This window comes from Sardina pilchardus, chromosome 6 (assembly GCF_963854185.1).
Source record: "Sardina pilchardus chromosome 6, fSarPil1.1, whole genome shotgun sequence".
Lineage (NCBI taxonomy): Eukaryota > Metazoa > Chordata > Actinopteri > Clupeiformes > Clupeidae > Sardina > Sardina pilchardus.
In genome coordinates this window covers 17558972-17580002 of record NC_084999.1, presented here as the reverse complement: position 1 = coordinate 17580002, position 21031 = coordinate 17558972, and the positions used below count along the sequence as shown (strand labels likewise).

The 21031-nt window shown below is 40.9% G+C and overlaps 2 protein-coding genes across 2 annotated transcripts; both read left to right on the top strand.

Moving 5' to 3' along the window:
* The first annotated feature begins 2783 nt into the window (after nt 1–2783).
* LOC134083373 (type-4 ice-structuring protein LS-12-like) lies at nt 2784–3658 on the top strand. Its single transcript, XM_062539701.1, has 3 exons — nt 2784–2832; nt 2985–3135; nt 3414–3658. Exons 1-3 carry the CDS (start codon nt 2784–2786, stop codon nt 3631–3633), a joined length of 420 nt encoding a protein of 139 aa, XP_062395685.1. The 3' UTR covers nt 3634–3658.
* A 907-nt stretch (nt 3659–4565) lies between these two features.
* LOC134083372 (uncharacterized) lies at nt 4566–12529 on the top strand. The gene is made up of 6 exons (XM_062539698.1): nt 4566–5533; nt 5679–5829; nt 6090–6218; nt 11386–11552; nt 11739–11883; nt 12076–12529. Exons 1-6 carry the CDS (start codon nt 5485–5487, stop codon nt 12434–12436), a joined length of 1002 nt encoding a protein of 333 aa, XP_062395682.1. The 5' UTR covers nt 4566–5484; the 3' UTR covers nt 12437–12529.
* The last annotated feature ends 8502 nt before the right edge of the window (nt 12530–21031 follow it).

Genomic DNA, 21031 nt, shown 5'->3' with positions numbered 1-21031 from the left:
CGTGTCTTGTCTTGTTTGTCTTGTATGTTGTGCGTCTTATGTGTCGCTATGCCTGCATGGAGAAATTGCCCCTCGGGGATAAATAAAGTTTTTTGAATTGAATTGAATTGAATTGAGTTCAGATGTGGATTTAGGCAATCTCGTGAATTTCACACACAGAATACACCTGATATTTTTTGTCAAAGCAGGGCTTAGAATATAAAACTAGCTAGCCAGTGCAAATATTGTGTTTTTCTACATATAACCAGTAGCCTACCTCTACCCCTAAGATTATATGTCACTCATGCAATCAGTACCACATGCTGTGAGCCATACACAAAAGGTGAAGATAAACCTGGCTGACAAATTTTATGAAAAGAGTGGGGTGTTTTTTAATACTTTCAGAAATTCAGAATCAGCACTTTGGTCAGTGTTTTAAACGTGCTTTATAAATAAATATTACTTACTTACTTTCTGTATCTGTGCTGTACAGTCAGTGCAGTTTTACAAAGGTCTCTGGTAGTAACAAGGAAGAAATATTTTTTTTACTTCACTTTGGGTGAAAATATGCCCAATCTAAGACCAAATGCATGTTTGAAATTGACACAGAAGGTATATTAAAGCTGCCATTGGCAAGGTGTTTTTTTTTTTTTGTCGTATTCACTGGAACCGACAATATGCTCCGACAGAACAACATAAATCAGCCAGTTTAAGAAAAAAAAACGTGTGCTTCCACCTCCACCTAGAGCCTGTTATTTGTTTTGCAAACATCCACTGCTCCTGGTTCTTCTGGTCCAATGAGAGCAGTATGAATGATCATTGGCAGATCTAACTGTCAATCACAGTTCGTGCACAGTCACTAACAAGCACAAACTCGATGCGAGGGTGCTCAGTAGCGAGAAGGGGCTTGAGAGTTGTATACATTCAAAATGTTGGCTAAGTCCCCTCAATCTGCTAGACTTACCAAAGGCAGCTTTAATGGTTCATCAAATACAGTATTTCAATTTCTTTATGAGAAACCATGTGGTCAATAGTGTCTTTACAATCCATTGATTAAACAACATATAGCCTTTCTGTCCTGTAGACTGTGCTACTGTGCTTAATGCAACAAGTAAACAACACTAACCTTGTACATAGTGTTGTGATGCAGATGTTGCTGTCTTCAAATAAATCTCTGAAGTAACCAAAAGATTAATCTCAGTGATTCAGTATTCATTTCTGCCTCTTGTTATGATGACATGAACGATATGTTATTGTTTTAGATACGGTGAGAGCTAAGCTTGTTCATTGCATAAAAAGGATGTGGTAAAAGACATGGTGTTACGTTTGATAGCTTCTCCAAATATGAGGTTGTGCGTCACTTCATTCTAAAACAGCACAATTTAATCAGATTTAAACTAATAGTGATCTCTGACCAGGGGGGTATTCCAAGTACGTGGTTTAGTGACAAAACCTGGGTAAGTTAATTCAGAGTAAGTGGTAGACCTCCTACAACAAGAACCTACTGTATATATGCCATTGTTTTGTAGGGAGAATGAAGCCACACAGCTCTTCTAATAGCCTCCTCTTACTCTGAGCGAACTTACTCAGGTTTGTCACTAAACCATACTTGTTATATCCCCCCCGCAGTATAGTCTTCCCTAATAATACGATAAAGGGCTACATATAGGGACAATGATGTCTGTTTGAATTATTAAACTCTTCAGCCAATTAACTGACTATACAAAAAGATTGTAGATGATTGAATCAACCATGAACGTCATTGTGTTAGATTTGAAGGATGGTTAATGAAAGTAAGATGTACTGCATGTAATTGTAAAAAAACCTTGTCATTTAGATGAAGCTCTGTTCTTAATGTTTTTAACTGAGATAATCGGTAAATGTCACTGTGACCTATCAGGAATATTTCTGACTCAAAATGTGTTTTGCATATAGTGTGTGTCAGAGAGAGAGTATGTAGTGTGTGTATATGTGTGTATGTATGTATATATGTAACTGATGTATTTTTGTTGTACTATTGTACTTTACTATTGTTCACAAATCTCAGTGAAGTAGTATGTTTACAAAGATGTCTATCAGTTTAAAGTATAATGTATATGTTTTGTCTCTGTAATTGTTGTTATGTCTTACCGTGTACCAATTGCTTTGGCAATACAAATTTTCATTTGTTATGCCAATAAAGCAACTTTTGAGAGAGAGAGAGAGAGAAGAGAGAGAGAGAGAAAGAGAATCAACATTCTCCAGTGTCAGGGGTCAGAGGTCATGCTGGGCACCTCTGGGTCTCATGAGAGTCTCTGATTATAAGACAGAGGCATGCAGATGGCACAGAATCAATTTGTGTGTGTGGCCCTGTCCTCTGCCTTCCTACCTCGTCCAACCAACAGTCTACATTTGATGGCTGAGAAGAACTCTATCTAGTCTGTTTAGCAATCTTGCAGTAAATCTGTGGCCTGTGTAACAATGTTACACCAATCAATGTGTTTCATGTTAATCAATCAGATTTAATCAAGTGCACAATCTAATCCTAGTCTTGTCACATCTGGTTTGAGCCTCTGTCTTTGAGGCAATATAAAAAGCTCTCCTCTGCAAGCAGAGGACACAACAAGCTGCTAGAACCGCTGGAGTAAAGGTATGTCTCAGTTACTGGCTTTTCATTAATGCTAATTTTTGTTCCTTATTGTTACAGTGACTATGACTGCCATCTTTAAAGGAGGTAACTAGGGTGATGCATTTGTGTCTGAAATACAAAAAGTATAATAATATGTGGATTTGTTCTAGAGATCAGCTGTCCTCATCTTGCAACAATGAAGTTCACTCTTGCTATTGCCCTCCTGGTGCTGGTTATTTCTCACGGTAAGCATCTACCTGTTCCAAGTTAAATCTGTGGGAAATTTAAATGCAAGCCTGAGATGAATTATTTAATTCATGACTACAATAATTCAATGACTTTATAGTGTTAGCTACTTTGTCCTTGTGTCTGACTGTGACATTTTCTGTTTCCCCAGGCGCTGAGTCTGCATCATTGGTGCAGCGTGATGTGCCCGCCGAGATTCAGAAGATCACCAAGTTTCTCGAGGACATAAGCAGCATGTTCACCACCACCGTTACTGAACTGGTGGAGAAGATCAAGGCCACTGACCTGACCAGCGAGGCTGAGTGAGTATCTACAACATAGCAGCATTACAGAGACTCTGATGTGTAGAGCTTAACCACGTTTGTTTGTTTGTGTGTTTGCTTTGTTTGTTTGTTGCTTGTTTCTTTGTTTGTTTTTGTACAAAAGTGTAAAAGTGTGTAGAAGAAGGTCAGCAAATGAGCCGACAACAATAAAAAAAAAAATGCAATTTATCTAATTGCTATAACTTTCTCAAATAATGCTGCAAATGTCAAATGATTATGTGTTAAATGTGTTAACGCTTCCCTCTCCCCTGCTGTAGAGCTTACCTTCAGGAGGGCAAGGCTCAGGTGCAGCCACTGCTGGAGAAGGTCCAAAAGCAGCTGAAGCCCCTGACAGCCAACATCGAGGAGAAGCTCAAGCCCCTGTCCGGGCCCATCCTGTCCCAGATCCAGCCTCTCGCTGCCTCCGTCGAGGCCCAGGTGGAGGATCTCCTCAGGAAGGTGATGGACCACACCAAGGCCCTGCTCCCTCCTCAGTAAAGCAACAGGCCTCTGCTGACTCCAAATGTCCACGAACTTGAAGACAAAAACATTTATTGTTGCAAAATGTCATGAGTTACTGCTATGCTGCTTTACTGAACCCCACTCAGCCTTGGAATGAATGTACTGTTTATGTATTTGAATCATTAAAATGCTTCAGATGTAACTGTCTTGTGTGTGTGATGTGTTGGAAGAATGGCTTTGATGAAAATGTTGAAAAACAAATACTCAAAAGAGGTTTGTGGTTACAAATATCCACTGTGATGGTTTATTCACTGACACCATGATCAATGGATCTACATGTTAATGTATGATGGATCATCGGAGTTCAGATGTGGATTTAGGCCAACTATCTCAGTATATGTGAACTTCAGTAAACATGCAGAAAAGTGTTGAGCTGATATTTCTGTCAAAGCAGGGCTTGGAATATTCATATAAAACTAGCTAGCCAGTGCAAATAGGTCTCTGGTAGAAACAAGGAAGAAATATTTTTTACGTCACTTTAGGTGAAATAAAATATACCCAACCTAAGACCAAATGCATGTTTAAAATTGACACAAAAGCTAAAAATGCCGCTGGCAAGATTTTTTTGATCACTGAAACTGACAGTATGCTCAGACGGAACAACAAAAATCAGCCGTTTTAAAAAAAACCCTGCACTTCTACCTCCACCTAGCCTGCTATTTGTTTTGCAAAAATCCACTGCTCCCGGTTCTTCTGGTCCAATAAGCACAGGGCTATTAGCCTGGCAAGCCAAACTATACATTAAATATTTTTCACCGCTAGGGTGCGTCTAGATTTCTAGGCTACAGGGCTGTATGATCATTGGCAAATCTGACTGTCAATCACAGTTTGTGCATTAACAGTCACTAACGAGCACAAACTCGATGGGACAGCTCAGTGGAGAAGGGGCATGAGAGTTGTAGCAAAATGTTGACTAAGTCCCCTCAATCTGCTAGACACAAACGGCAGCTTTAATGGTTCATCAAATACAGTATTTCAATTTCTTTTTACGACAAACAATTTGGTCAATAGTGTCTTTTTACAATCCACTGATTAAACAACATAGCCTTTCTGTCCTGTAGACTGTGCTATCACTGCTTAATGCAACAACACTAACTTTGTGTTGTGATGCAGATGTTGCTGTCTCCAAATCTCTGAAGTAACCAAAAGATTAATCTCAGTGATTCAGCATTAATTTCTGCCTCTGGTCATGATGGCATGAACATTATGTTATTGTTTTAGATACGGTGAGAGCAATATGTTTGTTTGTTGCATAAAAAGGATGTGGTAAAAGACATGGTGTTACGTTTGATAGCTTCTCCAAATATCTGGCTGTAGATAAAGATTGTAGATGATTGAATCAATTGTAGATGATGAATGTCATTGTGTTAGATTTGAAGGATGGTTAATGAAAGTAAGATGTACTGCATGTAATTGTAAAAAAACTTGTCATTTAGATGAAGCTCTATTCTTACAGTAATGTTTTCACTGAAATAATCAGTAAATGCCACTGTGACCTATCAGGAATATTTCTGACTTAAAATGTCTTTTGTACATAGTGTGTGTGTACAATAGTGCACAATCTATCCTAGTCTTGTCATATCTGGTTGAGCCTCTTTCTTTGAGGCAATATAAAAAGCTCTCCTCGCAAGCAGAGGACACAACAAGCTGTTAGAACCGCTGGAGTAAAGGTATGTCTAAGTTACTGGCTTTTCATTAATGCTCGCTTTTGTTCCTTATTGTTACAGTGACTGACTGCCAGTAATAGAGTGATGAATTTGTGTCTGAAATACAAAACGTATAATATGTACATTTGTTCTAGAGATCAGCTGTCCTCATCTTGCAACAATGAAGTTCACTCTTGCTATTGCCCTCCTGGTGCTGGTTATTTCTCACGGTAAGCTACCTGTTCCAAGTTAAATCTGTGGGAAAGAGATTACTTATTTAATTCATGACAAATTCAATAATACAATAATGACTTTCACTAGTGTTTATAGCTACTTTGTCCTTGTGTCTGAGTGTAACATTTTCTGTTTCCCCAGGCACTGAATCTGCATCATTGGTGAAGCGTGATGTGCCCGCCGAGATTCAGAAGATCACCAAGTTTCTCGAGGACATAAGCAGCATGTTCACCACCACCGTTACTGAACTGGTGGAGAAGATCAAGGCCACTGACCTGACCAGTGAGAATGAGTGAGTATCTACAACATAGCAGCATTACAGAGACTCTGACGTGTAGCTTAACCACGTTTGTTTGTTTGTGTGTTTGCTTGTTGCTTGTTTCTTTGTTTTTGTACAAAAGTGTAAAAGTGTGTAGAAGAAGGTCAGCAAATGAGACAACAATAAAAAAAAAAAAATGAAATGTATCTAATAGCTATAACTTCCTTAATTAATGCTGCAAATGTCAAATGATTATGTGTTAAATGTGTTAACGCTTCTCTCCCCTGCTTTAGAGCTTACCTTCAGGAGGGCAAGGCTCAGGTGCAGCCACTGCTCCAGCCTCTCGCTGCCTCCGTCGAGGCCCAGGTGGAGGATCTCCTCAGGAAGGCGATGGACCTCACCAAGGCCCTGCTCACTCCTCAGTAAAGCAACAGGCCTCTTCTGACTCCAAATGTTCATGAACGTGAAGACGACAACATGTGTTGTTGCAACATGTCATGCTATGGTGCTTTGCTGAACCCCTCGTAGCCTTGGATGTTTACTGATTATTTATTTGAATTTATTTGAATCATTAAAAGGCTTCAGAGGTGACTGTTGTGTGTGTGTGTGTGTGTGTGTGAATGCGTTTGTGGAAGAATGGCTTCCCTAGAATGGCATCTCAGGTAGTGAACTTTAGTAAACATACAGAAAAGTGGGGTTATAAGCAGGGCTTATAGTGCAAATAGTGTGTTATTACCTACGCCAAGGAGGGTCTTCATCAGGGTTAGTCTGTTTGTTTGTCTGTTAGCAAGATAACTCAAAAAGTTATGGATGGATTTTGATGAAATGTTCAGGAAAGGTTTGAAATGACCCAAGGAAGAAACTATTTTTCATTTATTTGAATTAATTTTGGGAGTGATCAGATCACCGTCTGGATCTAGTGACTTTCTCTGTCTTGCTGTATCTGTGCTGTACAGTCACTGCAGTTTTACAAAGGTCTCTGGTAGAAGTAACAAGAAAGAAATATATATTTTTTACTTCACTTTGGGTAAAAATATGTCCAAACTAAGGTCAAATGCATGTTTGAAATGAACAAAAGGGGCATATTTACAGTGCATCAAATACAATATTTCAATGCTGTGCTTGACAACCCAAGTTGTCATTGGTGTAATCCATCGATTAAACAACATGTACTGTATGTGTCCGATCACTGCTAAATGCACTAACCTTGTACATGTTGTGGTGCAGATCAGCAGATGTTGCTGTCTCTAAATCTCTGAAGAAACCAAGATGAATCTCAGTGAGTCAGCATTCATTTCTGTCACTTGTTATGATGACATCAACTGACAGGAACATTATGTCATTGTTTTAGATACGGTGAGAGTAATCTAAGTTTGTTTGTTGCATAAAAACAGAGAGGGTTAAGGATCTTTGATAAAAAGGATGTGGTAAAAGATGTGTTAAGTTTGATAGATCCTTTGCTCCTCCTGATATCTGCCTGTGCTTCACTTCTTTCTAAAATAGCAGAATACAATCAGATTTAAATTAATTGAGATCTCTGACCTGCAGTGTAATTTGAAGTCTTCCCTAATAATAGGATAAAGGGCTACAGATAAAGGCCAGTGAAGTCTACTGTTTGAATGATTAAACTCTTCAGACAACTAACTGACCAAAAATAGATTATTTAAGATTGAATCAACCATTACTTGAATGTCACAGTCTTAGAGTTGAATGATTTTGTTAAAAGGCACCCTTCATAAGATTTGCTCTCGGGGTTCCCCTACAGTTGAGAAGTGCAATGTAAATAAACTAAATATGTGCCTTTTAACAAAGTGCATAACTCTGGAATAATATAGGCAGTTTCCTACCTGACACTAGAATGTTGCTAGGTTGGTAATCGCCTAGTCGGACATTCAAACAATGCTAAGTGCTGTTTGTCATGTGAGGTTATGTGCCATCAAAATAATTTTGGAAATGTTATCTTAAGGTCAAAAACTGTTAAAGGTTTCTTTAAAAATGTGCTGCATGTCATTGTAATAATAACTGTAATTTATATGAAGCTCTATGAATAATGTTTTTGACTGAAATTATCAGTTTTCAAGTAAATGTCACTGTGACCTATCAGGAATATTTCTTTAAATGTGTGTCAGAGAGAAAGAATACTTTATCAGCGTTTTTCAAATGGTGAGGCGGGCCGGCAAAGAGCCTAAGGGGAGGCGCAGCAGTGGCGTCACCAGCCGATTTTACCGGGGCTTCAGCCCGGGGTAATTTGAGCCGAGCCCGGGGTAAATTTTTGTAATGCTTGAATCTATCAGCCAGTTTCAAAATCAACCAGCATTTGCCTGGTGCTAAATGTTGAGCACCACCAGTAGTAGGCTAAGCAAGCTATCGATTGGCATCACAATACAACACTAGCTTCACGTTTCTACATGGGCTAGCCCAGTGTTTGTTTCTCAATCTATGGGTACCGGGCCGCGAGAAGATTATTACCATCGGGCCACCGGCCGACTCTCTCTGCCTTCTCCGAGAGACGCACCATGCGGCCGCGGCCGCACCCATTCTTTTCGGTCATATTGCTGCGAGATATTTTCGCATAGAAATAACAGGCATATCATATGAAACTACGTAACCTGGCCTTTACAGTGGCACTAGCCACTAGTTTCTATGATGAACGGTTCGCGAGATACTTAGCGTTGAAAACTACAGTTACTGTAGGCTACATACAAAAATGAATCAGTTCTGCGTCATACCCATTCTTCTCTGTGAAATATCTCATGATTTCGTTACTGCCCTATGGCAAACTGCATATCAAAATAAACAGGAGATCCTACTGATTCCAATGGCGTATAGAATGTATCTGTATAATTAGCGGTGATCACGAGAAATCCTTTTTTGAAATCACAATCACATCACATTTCTGCATTTTTTCATACATCCCCATTTCCCCCACTTCAAAATAATTTATTTTTCATATCAGAAGTTGTATTCAGACCCCTGTTTGTCATATAGCCATGGCAGATGCTTGATATGAATCGTTGGTAGGACTATGTTTGTCTACACACATTCTGAGAGGAGCAGATGAGTGTAGGCTAGGCTTAAAAGTTCAACTTCGAAAAGGAAAATTGTATGTTTTGATTTAGACCTAATAGGCTATGCTATATCTACTCAGACTCCTTGTCATCCACTGGTAGTAGGCCTAGCTGTGTGTCCCTGGACAGTGTAAGCTTATGGGTAGTTGTAACAGCTATAGTCAGATAAGCCTAATTTTTCTCTCAATAGTGCTCTTCCTATAGGCTATCTTGTGTTCCTTGTAAAAAATACAATGTAGGAGTATAACATTATATTTTACAGTAATAGGCTACTGTAGATCCTCCATTGCCTTCTTCATTTCGCGCACCCCTTAATGTCCCCTTAAAAAAATTTCGGCGCGCGCTGTGAGCGCGCATTGACACTATAGGGGCTTAGCCCAGGTTGTCCTTAAAGTCTAGAAACGCCCCTGGCGTTGGGGAAAAGCGTAAATTGTCTTTAATACAATACTGTACGAAAATGATCAACACAAGTTAAATATAACTTGATGGAGAAGCAAAAGCAAAGGAAAACCCATTCATGCTTGGAAAATATCCAGCAGGAGGGGTCAAAAAAGTATTTTCTTCTGTAACAAAAGTGAAACTTTCTGCTTTCGGACTCAGAGTGCCCTTATGCAGTGCTGTCCTTATGTACTCCGAGGCAAGGTTCACATTCACCCAATTTGAAAACCCCTGTTCTATGATTCTACATTCTCCAGTTATGGGGTTTAGAGGTGTCATGCTGGGCACCTATGGGTCTGTGACATACAAGATGGCACATCATTTATCTTTAGTGTGGTTGTCCTTGTCCTCTGCTTTTCTCGCTTGTCGAATCTATAGTTTATAATTGAGAAGAGCTTTATCGAGTCTATTTCGCAATCTTGCAGTAAATCTGTGGCCTGTGTTGTTATACTAATCAATGTATTTCATGTTAGTCAGCATACACACTCACATCAAAACCTTTTGGACGTTATTCATGTAAAGAATGAAGGGCCAAAATCAAAAGTCAGCAACCACACACCACACACACACAGACACGCACACACACACGCACACACACACCACCACCGCCACCATGCCTTACGTAGGCTATCCATGGAAGCATTTGGACTTTGAGAAGATCATCCATGTTCCATGTAGGCCTATATAGATAATCAAGGTTCGGCCAACTCAACAGCTTTTATCACCTCCCGTGGTGATTTCATCATGTGTAGGTAACTCTATCTAATCACGGTCAGTTCTCTCTTGACCTCAATTCTCTAAAGCAGTATATAAACCCTCCAGTATCAGGACAGAAGCCCCAGCAGTTCCTGGAACCCTCAGTGAAGGTATGTCTTCTGTCATCTCATTTTCGCAACTGAATAAGGCGGAGATAGGCTGGGGGTAGTTTGACACTCAGTATTGTAATTTACAGTAATGTAGGCTACAAGGATGATACAATGTACAATGTACTGTAACACTATGAGGTTTAATGATGAGGACATATGCCTATTGTACAGTTTGAATGTGAAGGACACCCTTTCACTGTTTCACATGCTGATCTGCAGTGCTGGACTATATGGCAAAAAATCGGCCTCGCCATTTTTGGCTCAAACATAATCAGTGGCACTCTCACGATACCATCCGGGCAGTACCTTGAGATATGTGTAGATGTAGGCCTAAGTGCCGTGGAGTAGGCCTAGTGCAAGTGAACAAGACTGTGCTAACTTGCTCTCTCTGACTCATTGGTGGTCCGAGGTGGCTGGAGTACAATCTCCATATTCAACTGAAGTCTAAATACAAGCTCTTGTAAAAAAAAAGAGGAGGCTCTGCCAGAAGCTCCATGAGCTCATTTCACATTGATCCTCTGTGTTTTAAGTAAATCTTTGTTGCCTTTTGAGTTTTGAATGAAGATGACTTTTAACCTTGTTAAAAGAGGAACCCTTAGTCGAACAATAATATTAAGTTAGCATATATGGTAGCCAGTGAATATGGTGGGCCTAGTCAAAGCTATGCTGATTTAAAAAAAAAAAAAAAAAAAAAAAATTAAACATGTTAATATGGAGGGTCCAGCAGTTGGAAACGCAAAAATGTTAAGGAGCAATGCCTGAAATAAAACAATGCTAAAGTAACGTATGCTGTGCTATTTGACTTATCGACAGGCCAGAGCAATTGTCATCATCATCAGCAGCAGCATGACTTTTTACCCAGACCAGACTCAGTGAGCCCGTTATGAACGTTATGTCTGCCGCGCTGTACACCTCCTTAAACGTTTGCTTAGGCTTCCTCTCCTTGCTGAAGTTCAAACTGTTGCTATCATAGGCTAGGGCTACTTACTTACAATGTCGGGTAGGCTACAGCACATTTCTGCACAATTGACATCCCGCCTTAGCCTGCCGCAACTTCTGCATGCACCACGTTTAATCCACTTGGACATGCTCACAGAATGTAGGCTCTGAACCAATGTGGGAGGGGTACGGCGAACCAATGAGCCGCTGACTGGCCTTGCTTCGGGCCGATTGTTGACAATGTTTTAAAATAACGCGAAGAAATAATAATTTAATTCGATCGACCCAAAGACCCCCGGTCTGAATTCCACAGTCAGAGCCATGCATTTATTTCTATCAGTTTACAAACCTGTAATAAAACATTATTTATTTTTTCATGAAACTCAGGTAGTCACCATGAAGTTCGCTCTGACACTCATCTTTGTTTTGCTGGCAGTTTCCCAGGGTAAGGATTATTTATTACTTTTTATTATTAGTAATGACTCAGTAATGTTGTTTTTTCAACATGTGTTAAAGACAGTTGTGATTTTACAAAGTTGTAGATTACGTCAAATAATCAAATCAAAGTATACATTGTTAATGTGTATTTTTTAAATCTTAAAAAGAGTGTCTGATTTGGTGTGCTCTGTAGGCACCGAGTCCAAGTCTCTGGTGAAGCGTGAAGCAGAGATTGAGAAGATCACCAAGTTCTTTGAGGACCTCGGTACCACCATAACAAGCACTGCTGAGGATGTTGTGGAGAAAGTGAAATCCCATGAACTGACTCAGAAGGCTGAGTATGTAACCTAATCAAGACTGTTACTTCACAATTCAAACACACTCTTTTCTTCTTATTGTAACAGGATGTGTTGTTACTTTGTTTGGTCTAATAAATCTTACTTTCATCACTGTTACTGTGAGTGATAAGCAAGATTGCTAATGTACATTGCAATGTGTGCCTGGGTGTGTGTGTGTCCTTCTCCCCAAAGGGCTGCTTTTGAGGAGGCGAAGACTCAACTGCAGACCTTCCAGGAGGAGCTGGCGCCCATCACCACCAACATGCAGGACCAGATCCAGTCTCTGGCCAGCTCCGTGGAGGACATCCTCCAGAAGTTGGCCGACCGGACCAAATCCCTGGCCGAGAGCGCCGAGTCCCAGCTCAGTTCCCTCGCAGAGTCGGCCGAGGCTCAGATCAGACCCCTGGCGGAGTCCGCCAAGGCTGAGATCCAGAAACTGAAGAAGTCTGTGGAAGACCAGGTCAGGCCTCTGCTTGATTCTGTGGATTCTGCCCAGGTCGAGCTGGAGGCCATTGTCCAGAAAGTGAAAGACCAGGCCAGTGCTCTGCTTTAGTGAGGGACCCGCCACAAACCACATCTCTGCCACTATTTAAAAAGGACACTGTGGAAACAATATTACCATCTCATTGTGAACCACAATGTCAACTGCTTGTAAAAAATAAATGAATAATAAAGAAAAAAGAAGTGACAGAGTGTGTGTGGCTCATATGTGACATAATAGTGACATAGTGACATAATAGTGATAAAACTGCTGCGAGGACAAATGAGTAATCTTTTTTTATTACACACAAGCACCTTAATAATGTAACAGTTTCTTGATGAAGCATTACATAGAAAATATCTTACTTTTAGCCTAATCTATTGCTAACAATTTCATTCTCCCTTCATACTACAATTGTCTAAACTCTTGTCCTTATAAAATCCTATATTTTATCTTTACTGTCTATTAGTACTAGTCTCCCACTATCTAACTGTGTGGCTTACACAGCAGTTATCGCCTGTCTTCTGCACAAGGGGCATGGACTTGAGTCCAGGCCCTCAATGTTCCGGAAGCCAGCATCGATGATTGTGTCCATGCAGGCGCGGCAGAAGTAATGTCCACAGGGGTGTCGCCATAGTTTCAAGTGGCGCTTTTGGCCACAGCGCTGGCAGGCGCGTAAAGTTGTGGTGCAGCGTGGAGGGTTTGGCACAAGATTGTCCGAGGAAGGACAGCTGATAGCTGAGCTGGAAGCAAATTTAAATGTCGTGTAGAAATGACAAATTAGGTTATGTAAAAGGACAAATCAAATCGCTTATCTGAAATGATACAGCAGTGTCAGCACGACGTGTATGCGTGACACGGAGCTTTACAAACAAGACCACGTTGTCTAACATGCTAGGAGAAAGCACCCATGCATGAGATGAGTGTGATACAGATTAAATCTGTTAATTAATCAGATTTCAACAGAAGAACATGTCATAATCTATCCCTGTCATATGTCATATACCTGACCACAATTATTTAATGTAACGAACGTTATCCATTGCAAATTCACCTGTCATTTGAATTTTGTCGTGTCAACCACTGGCAGGAAGTGAACAGAGTGATCATTGCTGTCCAACAATCTCCTACTGCTGTCCTCATTCTGGTAAGGGTTATATTCAAAGTGGGCATGGCGCATGCGTCTAAAAGTAAATTAACTTGTCGAGTTAATTTGTAAATCATATGGGTACTTCGCAGAGAAATGCTTAATTTCCACATATTTAATTGTCGTCATGGCCGAAAAACACCGTGTTCAGGGCCAGTGGGCAACGGGTGTTCTAAATCTACACAGAATGTACACAGAATGTGGGAAAGGGAAAATACATCACAATTGAACGTTCTTTTTTCACTGAAATCGATGAAGTTATCTCTGTCAGTGAAGCTTAGCGATGAACCTATCGCGTAACATCGTATCCAACGTTTCCTAAATCAACACGTCCCAATTCAAGTCAAGTCGTAAAGAATTATGCTTCATAAGAGTATGTAGGCTACTGTTTCTTCCAACAGAGGGCAGAGTATGTACTCGAATAAGAATGCCTGATGCTTCCGCCACAGAGCAGGGAGGCAGACTAAGATTTGTTGTTGATATGTATTCAGAACAACAAAATCACTAGTCTTCCACTCTGCTATGAACGCCATACGTTATGAGTTTGAGGAGGGAGACTTCAGCTAGATCATCACTGAGTTCCAAGCACAACTGCCTGAAATATTATCTGTTCACTATATCATGAATTGTCTAAATAATCTTTGTCATGCTTGGCATTCATGACACTTTATATGCTGCCATATAGCCCACCTTTAAATAAAATTGACATTATTATTATTATTATTATTATTATTATTATTATTATTATCATCATCATCATAAACAGCCTATGTTGAGATTACCTCAGCTGTTTCCCTAATCTTTAGCCTTGGCCCACTGTTGCCAGGTTACTTACTACGTGTGCTTAAGATGGCCTCCTGTACATCAGTGTTTGTTCAGTTCAGTTATGATTTGTGTGCGGACGGTGATGGTGAACTTCAGCACCTCTATCAAATAGAACTTATCTCATAATGCCATTCCCTTCACCCGTTCCTCTGAAGGCTACAGCAGTTTTTGAAGGCGAAACAGGAAGTACTGACCTTCTCCTTGTATCACTGGATACGAAGAATACATTCCTGCTTTCTCAGACCCTATCCTGAGCTAGCTAGTTCAAAGGCATTTGAGTCAAATTGTCTTCTCTCAGAGTGGTATTTCTCTCTTTGAAGTGTGTTGAGCCACAGAATGCACGCAAGAGGTATAGTCAGATTGTCTGCTAACAAGGGACAAAATAATCCAACAATATGATCACAATGTTTTATATGAATGATTTCATTCCCCCCATAAAAATAAATGAGCAACTGTATCATTCTGTTATGAGCTAGCTTATTGTCATACCAAGTTACTACAAAGCATTCTTACCTTATTTTTACATTCAACCTATAACTATTCTCCTCACATTCTGTGCACATTGTGGTCACGAACATTTGGATTGTGTTTTGCATTTGTTTGCGACTATTACACTCTCACTGATGGTTTGCGTTCACATGAAAGAAGGACTCATAAGATGCCGGGCTTGGCCATTGCATTGGCCAGAACTGAACTATGGTATGATTAGTACTACCCACACGTCATTATGATGGATCATCCTCTTGGAATACAGATATTTGTTGGGATAGTCAGAGTGACATTGAAAATGGTGCATGAGTAAAACAATTTTTTCTGTGACACGTTTCAGCGCAAATACAAAAGTACTACAGTAAAATAAGACCCGTGCAACATTCGCCCATGCATGGTCAGCCTTAGTCTGGTAAAGGAGCAAATGGCACAAGGCTGAAGAGTGAGGTTTCTGGATGATGGTGTGGTGAATCAGGATGGAAATAGAGAGGTGACACTTTCCTGGTTGCAGTTCCAGTCCAGCAAGGATGCAGCATTTCACTGCTGCTCTCACACTTGGCATTCGCACACAGATGGACACAAGCACAGACGCACGCGCGCTCACACACATTCACACGTACACACACACACACACACACACACACACACACAGAAACATGCACATACAGAAACACACAGAGAGATGGACAGGATTACTACAGTCAGTGCAGGAATAAAATAATCTCTACTCACCACTTCCATTCAGATTTTGTATTTGTCCAGGAGATTTTTTTTTCCTCTTGGTTTTCGCCAACAAGGGGATTTGTTTGGTAGAGAAGAGGGGGGAAAAGGTGGACCACAGGCATTTGAATGGTACTTGAAAGAGCAAAACATAAGACGACTAAAGCACTGACAAAAAATCAAGAGGGAGAAAGAGAGAGAAATGAAAAAAAATCTCTTGAAAGAGTAAAGAGTAAAAGATACCTGGAGCTTCTAGAGAACCTATGGTCCAGTTGCAGAGGCTGAAAAAGAAGGAATCTGCACCAATCTACAGAATCTGGAGTTTTCAGAGAGGGAGCGACAGGTCCCTCTGCGGCCTTAGTGCTGCCTGGATGCTATCTGTCTGACTGACCATGTTGGACACTGATGGAAATGTTTTGTAGGTATGGGTTATGCTTTTTTACTCAAAGCTGACAGACAACCCCCCATACACACAGGTGCTATTCAAGGATATTGTGTAAAAAGTGACGTCAGTGAACATTTAGTTGGAAAGCACTTCAGCATAAAAGTCCCGCCCTCCTCTGCCATTACCACTGTATGGACTTTCCCTTCATTCCTCAGTTACCTTCCTTCATCTCTCCTCTTCAGCCACCTCTCCATGAGAACGCATGTATGAGAAACGGTGCAGGCGCAAGTACTTATCTGGACAAATGAATGCAATGGTGAGTCGCTTCACACTGGAACACGTCAACTCTCCGTCTCTCTCAGCAACGGCTCGCCACACGTAATTAATGACAGTTTAGCTTCACACACAATTTTTTTCCCATTTTTCATAAAATGGTCAGTTCGGCGATTTTCACATTTCCAGAGAAACATAGGAGGAGGCTGTGAGCATCAGTGCAGGTGCTCTGCCTCTGCAACAATAGACTGCTGGCCTTGGTGATAGTTGCTAGGCGATGGAGGAAATACAATGGCCCCCTTAGAAACCAAAGGCCCTTAAATGGACGAAGGGGAACACAACAGAGTGAAGTAAAGTAGACGTATCTCAAGAGGAGGCCAAGCAATTATGTGCATATGGGGACACACAATGAAGCAAAAAAAGATATTTCAGAAGGAGCATTTAGTGAGGTTGAAAATGTAAAGGGAAAAAATGGAATTTGTTCAGACCTTGCCTGTGTCAGTTACAAAGCACGCTCAGAAATGAACAGTGGGCTGGAGAAATTCTGCATCAGTTCATGTTTTGCACAAAAATGCTCAACTTCACAATATTTGTTGCCAATCAAATGTTGGCTGCTCAGTATGCTAGTTTGTGCTGAGTGCTTGAATGTTCGCACCATAGTCTGCCAATGCCACATTCACACAAGTACAGCGGGATAGTAATACTGCTGTATTGCTGCAGCTGCAAAAATGTCAGTGTTGCATCGATAGAAACTCTTCAGACCAAACTTTCCTTGGCAAACAATAAAAACGGAAAATAAGTTAAATGTCTTTTAACAGCAGATGCAAGGGGAGTTCTGTGTGAGGCTACCCGGGTGGGTGACATTAAAAAAATTCACATGAACAGATTCAAGAAGTAATTTATTGTAGTTCCAAATGGCAAAAAAAATGTGACTCCCATATCTGTCAAATAAAACTTATTGTTGAAATTTTAGCGCAGCCTTGAATTCCTTTTGCTGAGAGAAATGCAGTCTTGCAAAGAATGCAGAGATGGCTGCTATAGATCTACCCCTCTATTAACAAACTAGACACATAACATGTAAAGATATCACACAGATGTTTGATTACTGAGGAAAGAAAGGATAAATGGGTTTGGGCACACAGATGCTCACAGCACAAAAATGAAGTCACATACACACATACAAGCGATCATAAATCCACAGTAAAGAAGGTGTGCTCTAACTTTCCGAGTTAATCTATATAAGCAGATATGTTCAACTTCCACTGTAAAAGTATAAAAAATGCCCCTGTTATGAAATCACAATTATCCTGTCCATCACTGCTATTTTTCTTAGTCAATCACTTATATATCTCTGTGCACTCAAAATTATCGACATTAATGAAATATTTTTACTCACTGGGTAAAGAAAAAATATAATTTGCTCTGGCAAAATGTTTGGCAATTATAAGGCCATTCTTTCATTAAGCAGAGGTCAAGTCCATTAATAAGCCCAGTGAAGGCAAGTTTGACGCACACCCCGCAGATTTTTAGACAGGTCCTGACAATGGGACCAGCAGCAAAATGTAAATTGCACTAAATTGCTCTAATACCGCATGTGCTGGGCCTGAGTGGGACTGTGGGTCTTTTATTCATCTGAGTGATGGGCTCAACTACAAAGTGGAGACGAATTAGAGCGTGGTCTTGAAAACAGCAGAGTGCCAGAGACCGAACAAGTGTGCTCAACTGTAAAAGATTGTTCTTTTTGTTCGGTCCATGGAGGCAGGTGCACTTTGCAAGTCATTCAGAGACTGAAAGGCTGACTCAGTGGGGAACAATATTTTAAGAAAAAAGAGTGGTTTAATTGTAGGCATTTTGGGGATTTTTTTTCCTTTCATTTAAGAAAATACAGGATGTAATCATGTTTGTGCCAAGCAAAATGGCAGGGACATTACAAATCTGTTTATTTGTAGGCTTTTCATAACAGGGACCTCACAAGGATTTACATGTAACTCCTGATGTCTTGCTCAGGTTTGTTTGAGATTTTGACTATTGGGTTTTAGCGTGAGCCATCAGGTTGCAAATCGATTGATTTAAGATTGATTAGCAATTTTAGAACCTGCCTCATTCTATAACATAAAACATATGCAATGAATTTGTTGCTGCTGTGGAGAACAAGCTGAGAAACGGGAAGGCTAATGACTTCAAGACTTGTTTGAGATACACCATGCGTCTGCATAATATCTGAAAGCCTATAGTGTGCCTTGTGTATCTACACTGTCTTACAACAAGTTACATTATATTGCGGTTAAAACTATGGTTAAATGCCATAGCCGTAATGAAATGCTTTCATCATCCACAGATGCCTTTGTAGGGCTTATATTAACTGAAACCTACAATCACAAGGTCTAAGTAATCTTTTGTCAATTTTACATTTAAGGGCAGGGTTGGCAAACCATTTGAAAACAAATATTCGTACGTACAGTACATGGGGACACATCCCATTGTAAATGTGGTATCAAAGGTAAAGCAGATCATCCCCTAGCGATCATTTTGCCCTAGCATGGTGCGCGGCTGGCCTTGGCGAAAAGATGCTTATATATTCATCTTCCCTCATGAGCAGCCGGCCCCGAAGTGTTCCACTCTGTTAGGGCTCTTAATGTAAATTCCATTTCACCAGCTATTATCCCTGGCCTATCTTCCAGACCTGTCTGCTGGTAATACATGCTGCTGAGCCGCCCCACACTCTATCCTCCCCAGCCTCCTCCAGCCTCTGCCCAGGGGAGCCCTGCAAACTGCTTATTCAACAATCGCTTGCCATAAAGATTCCTAATGTCATTTTGGAGGCAAAGAGGCCTGTGTGGTTTTTAATTCATATTTAATGGTCGTCGAGGCTAAATAGGCCCACTATCCTAAATGAGAGCTGCATCTCTGCTCTCTTTCACTCACTCACTCCCCCACCCTCTCCCCCCCACAAACACACTTTCTCTCTCTCCCCCCTCTCTTTCTCTCGTCCACTCCCCCTACTTAGGCCTGATGCTTGTCGGCCTTAATAGCTTCACCTTGTCTGTTTTTCGATTTCTCTATCTGCGCACATCATAATTGGATACTTCAGTAGGAGCAGAGGCATGGGTGTAGGTAGTTTTCTGAGCAGACCGTGGTGAAAATTGTATCCGAAAATAGTGGTATTGGTATTGTTTTTGTTGTTGTTGTTTACACATTTTGTGGTCCCACATGTTATGATTAATAATGGCGTAAAGGATTACGCATAAGATATGCACATAAAATGCACGTAAGATAGATGAGTGAAAACACTCAAGCCGTTGCTTAGCAATAAATATCAACAAAGAAAGCACCACCGTCGATGTATGCATCTGCTTTGGAACTGTATCATGTTCATCATTTTGCAGCTTAGGGGCGCCTCTATTGACATTGCTTGGTCAGTGCTGAACAGCAGCCAACAACTAAGATGTGTATGAGCTGGGAGGATAATGTCCTACCAACTCAGGCATTAAGTCACTGCAAACAAAGCAGCAGGGAGGGCATAAAAGTATGATCATATCTGCAAATATTGATGCCGTCCTTCTGTTCCTTGTGTGTGTGTTTGTGCGGGCCTCAGACCAGACCCAGGCGCTGAAATGTAAATAAATCTATCAGGGCAAGGAGCTCCAAGATCATGTTACCACTCCTTACAATCAAGAGGCTTTTCATGTTGCCCTGGAGGGCCATTCTTGTAACGCTAGCACATGAGAGAAGCCCACAAATCATCTCTCTCTCTCACTCTCTCTCTCTCTCTCTCTCTCTCTCTCTCTCTCTCTCTCTGTCCCTCTGTCATATTCTCTCTCACTCACAAACAGACAACCATATTTCGTCTCTCTCTCTTTTTTTTCTCTCGCACGCACGTACGTGCACAGACACACACATAGACACACACGCACACACACACACACACACACACTGCCACTGTCTTCCACAAAAAATATGACATCAGACCTCGGATGTGTTTATATGCTAACTGATATGAGGACCAGGGGAGCAGGAGAGGTGTGGTAGTACCAGGGGCATGCCATGATAGGCTCCATCCGTCCCCTCTCATCCACCATCTTGCCCATTCTCCTACATCACACACAAACATGCTGAAGAAGCCACACTCAACCGGCTGACTTGGTATCGGCCGACCGGATCAATGACGGTCTCGGCCGGTATTGATCTGTCGGTGCTGCCACGGGCAGGTTCTGACCCGCCGGGCCTGACCGGGTCACATGGCTAACAGCGCTGTTTGGACAGAGCACTTACAGAGGTCAACAACAATATAGGCAAACAAAGAGCAGGAGTATTTGGTTGCAGTGTCTTTCAACACCTGAGACTGCCATCACCAGCAGGCCACCGTAGACCTCAGTCATGTCCTGCAATGGACTGCACACAGAAATAAAAGCGTTATAAGTGTGCACCGTTTTTCTGAATGTACTCACAAACACAGGAGAGTGTTGTAATAGGGAGATTGTTAGTGGGGAACGGTCTCATTATTATTCCTTTGCTTTGCCAGGTCTGCGTCCCCTCTGTCTTTCATTTAGATTTAGATTTCTATTCCACAACTAGATCAGTCATTTATTGTGATAAATATGTCAAGCAAGCTTGTAATAATTCTTTTTCCTATCCAGCTGCCAGCATTAAAATATTATTGAAGGTTATTTACAAACATATTTACTGACCTAATAAATATTTCTGGATTGGAAATGTACTCTTGTGATACTGTTACATTTAGTGTTAAATGTGTGTGTGTGTGTGTGTGTGTGTGTGTGTGTGTGTGTATGTGTGCTCTTGTGTGTGCTCTTGTGTGCTTGTGTGTGCA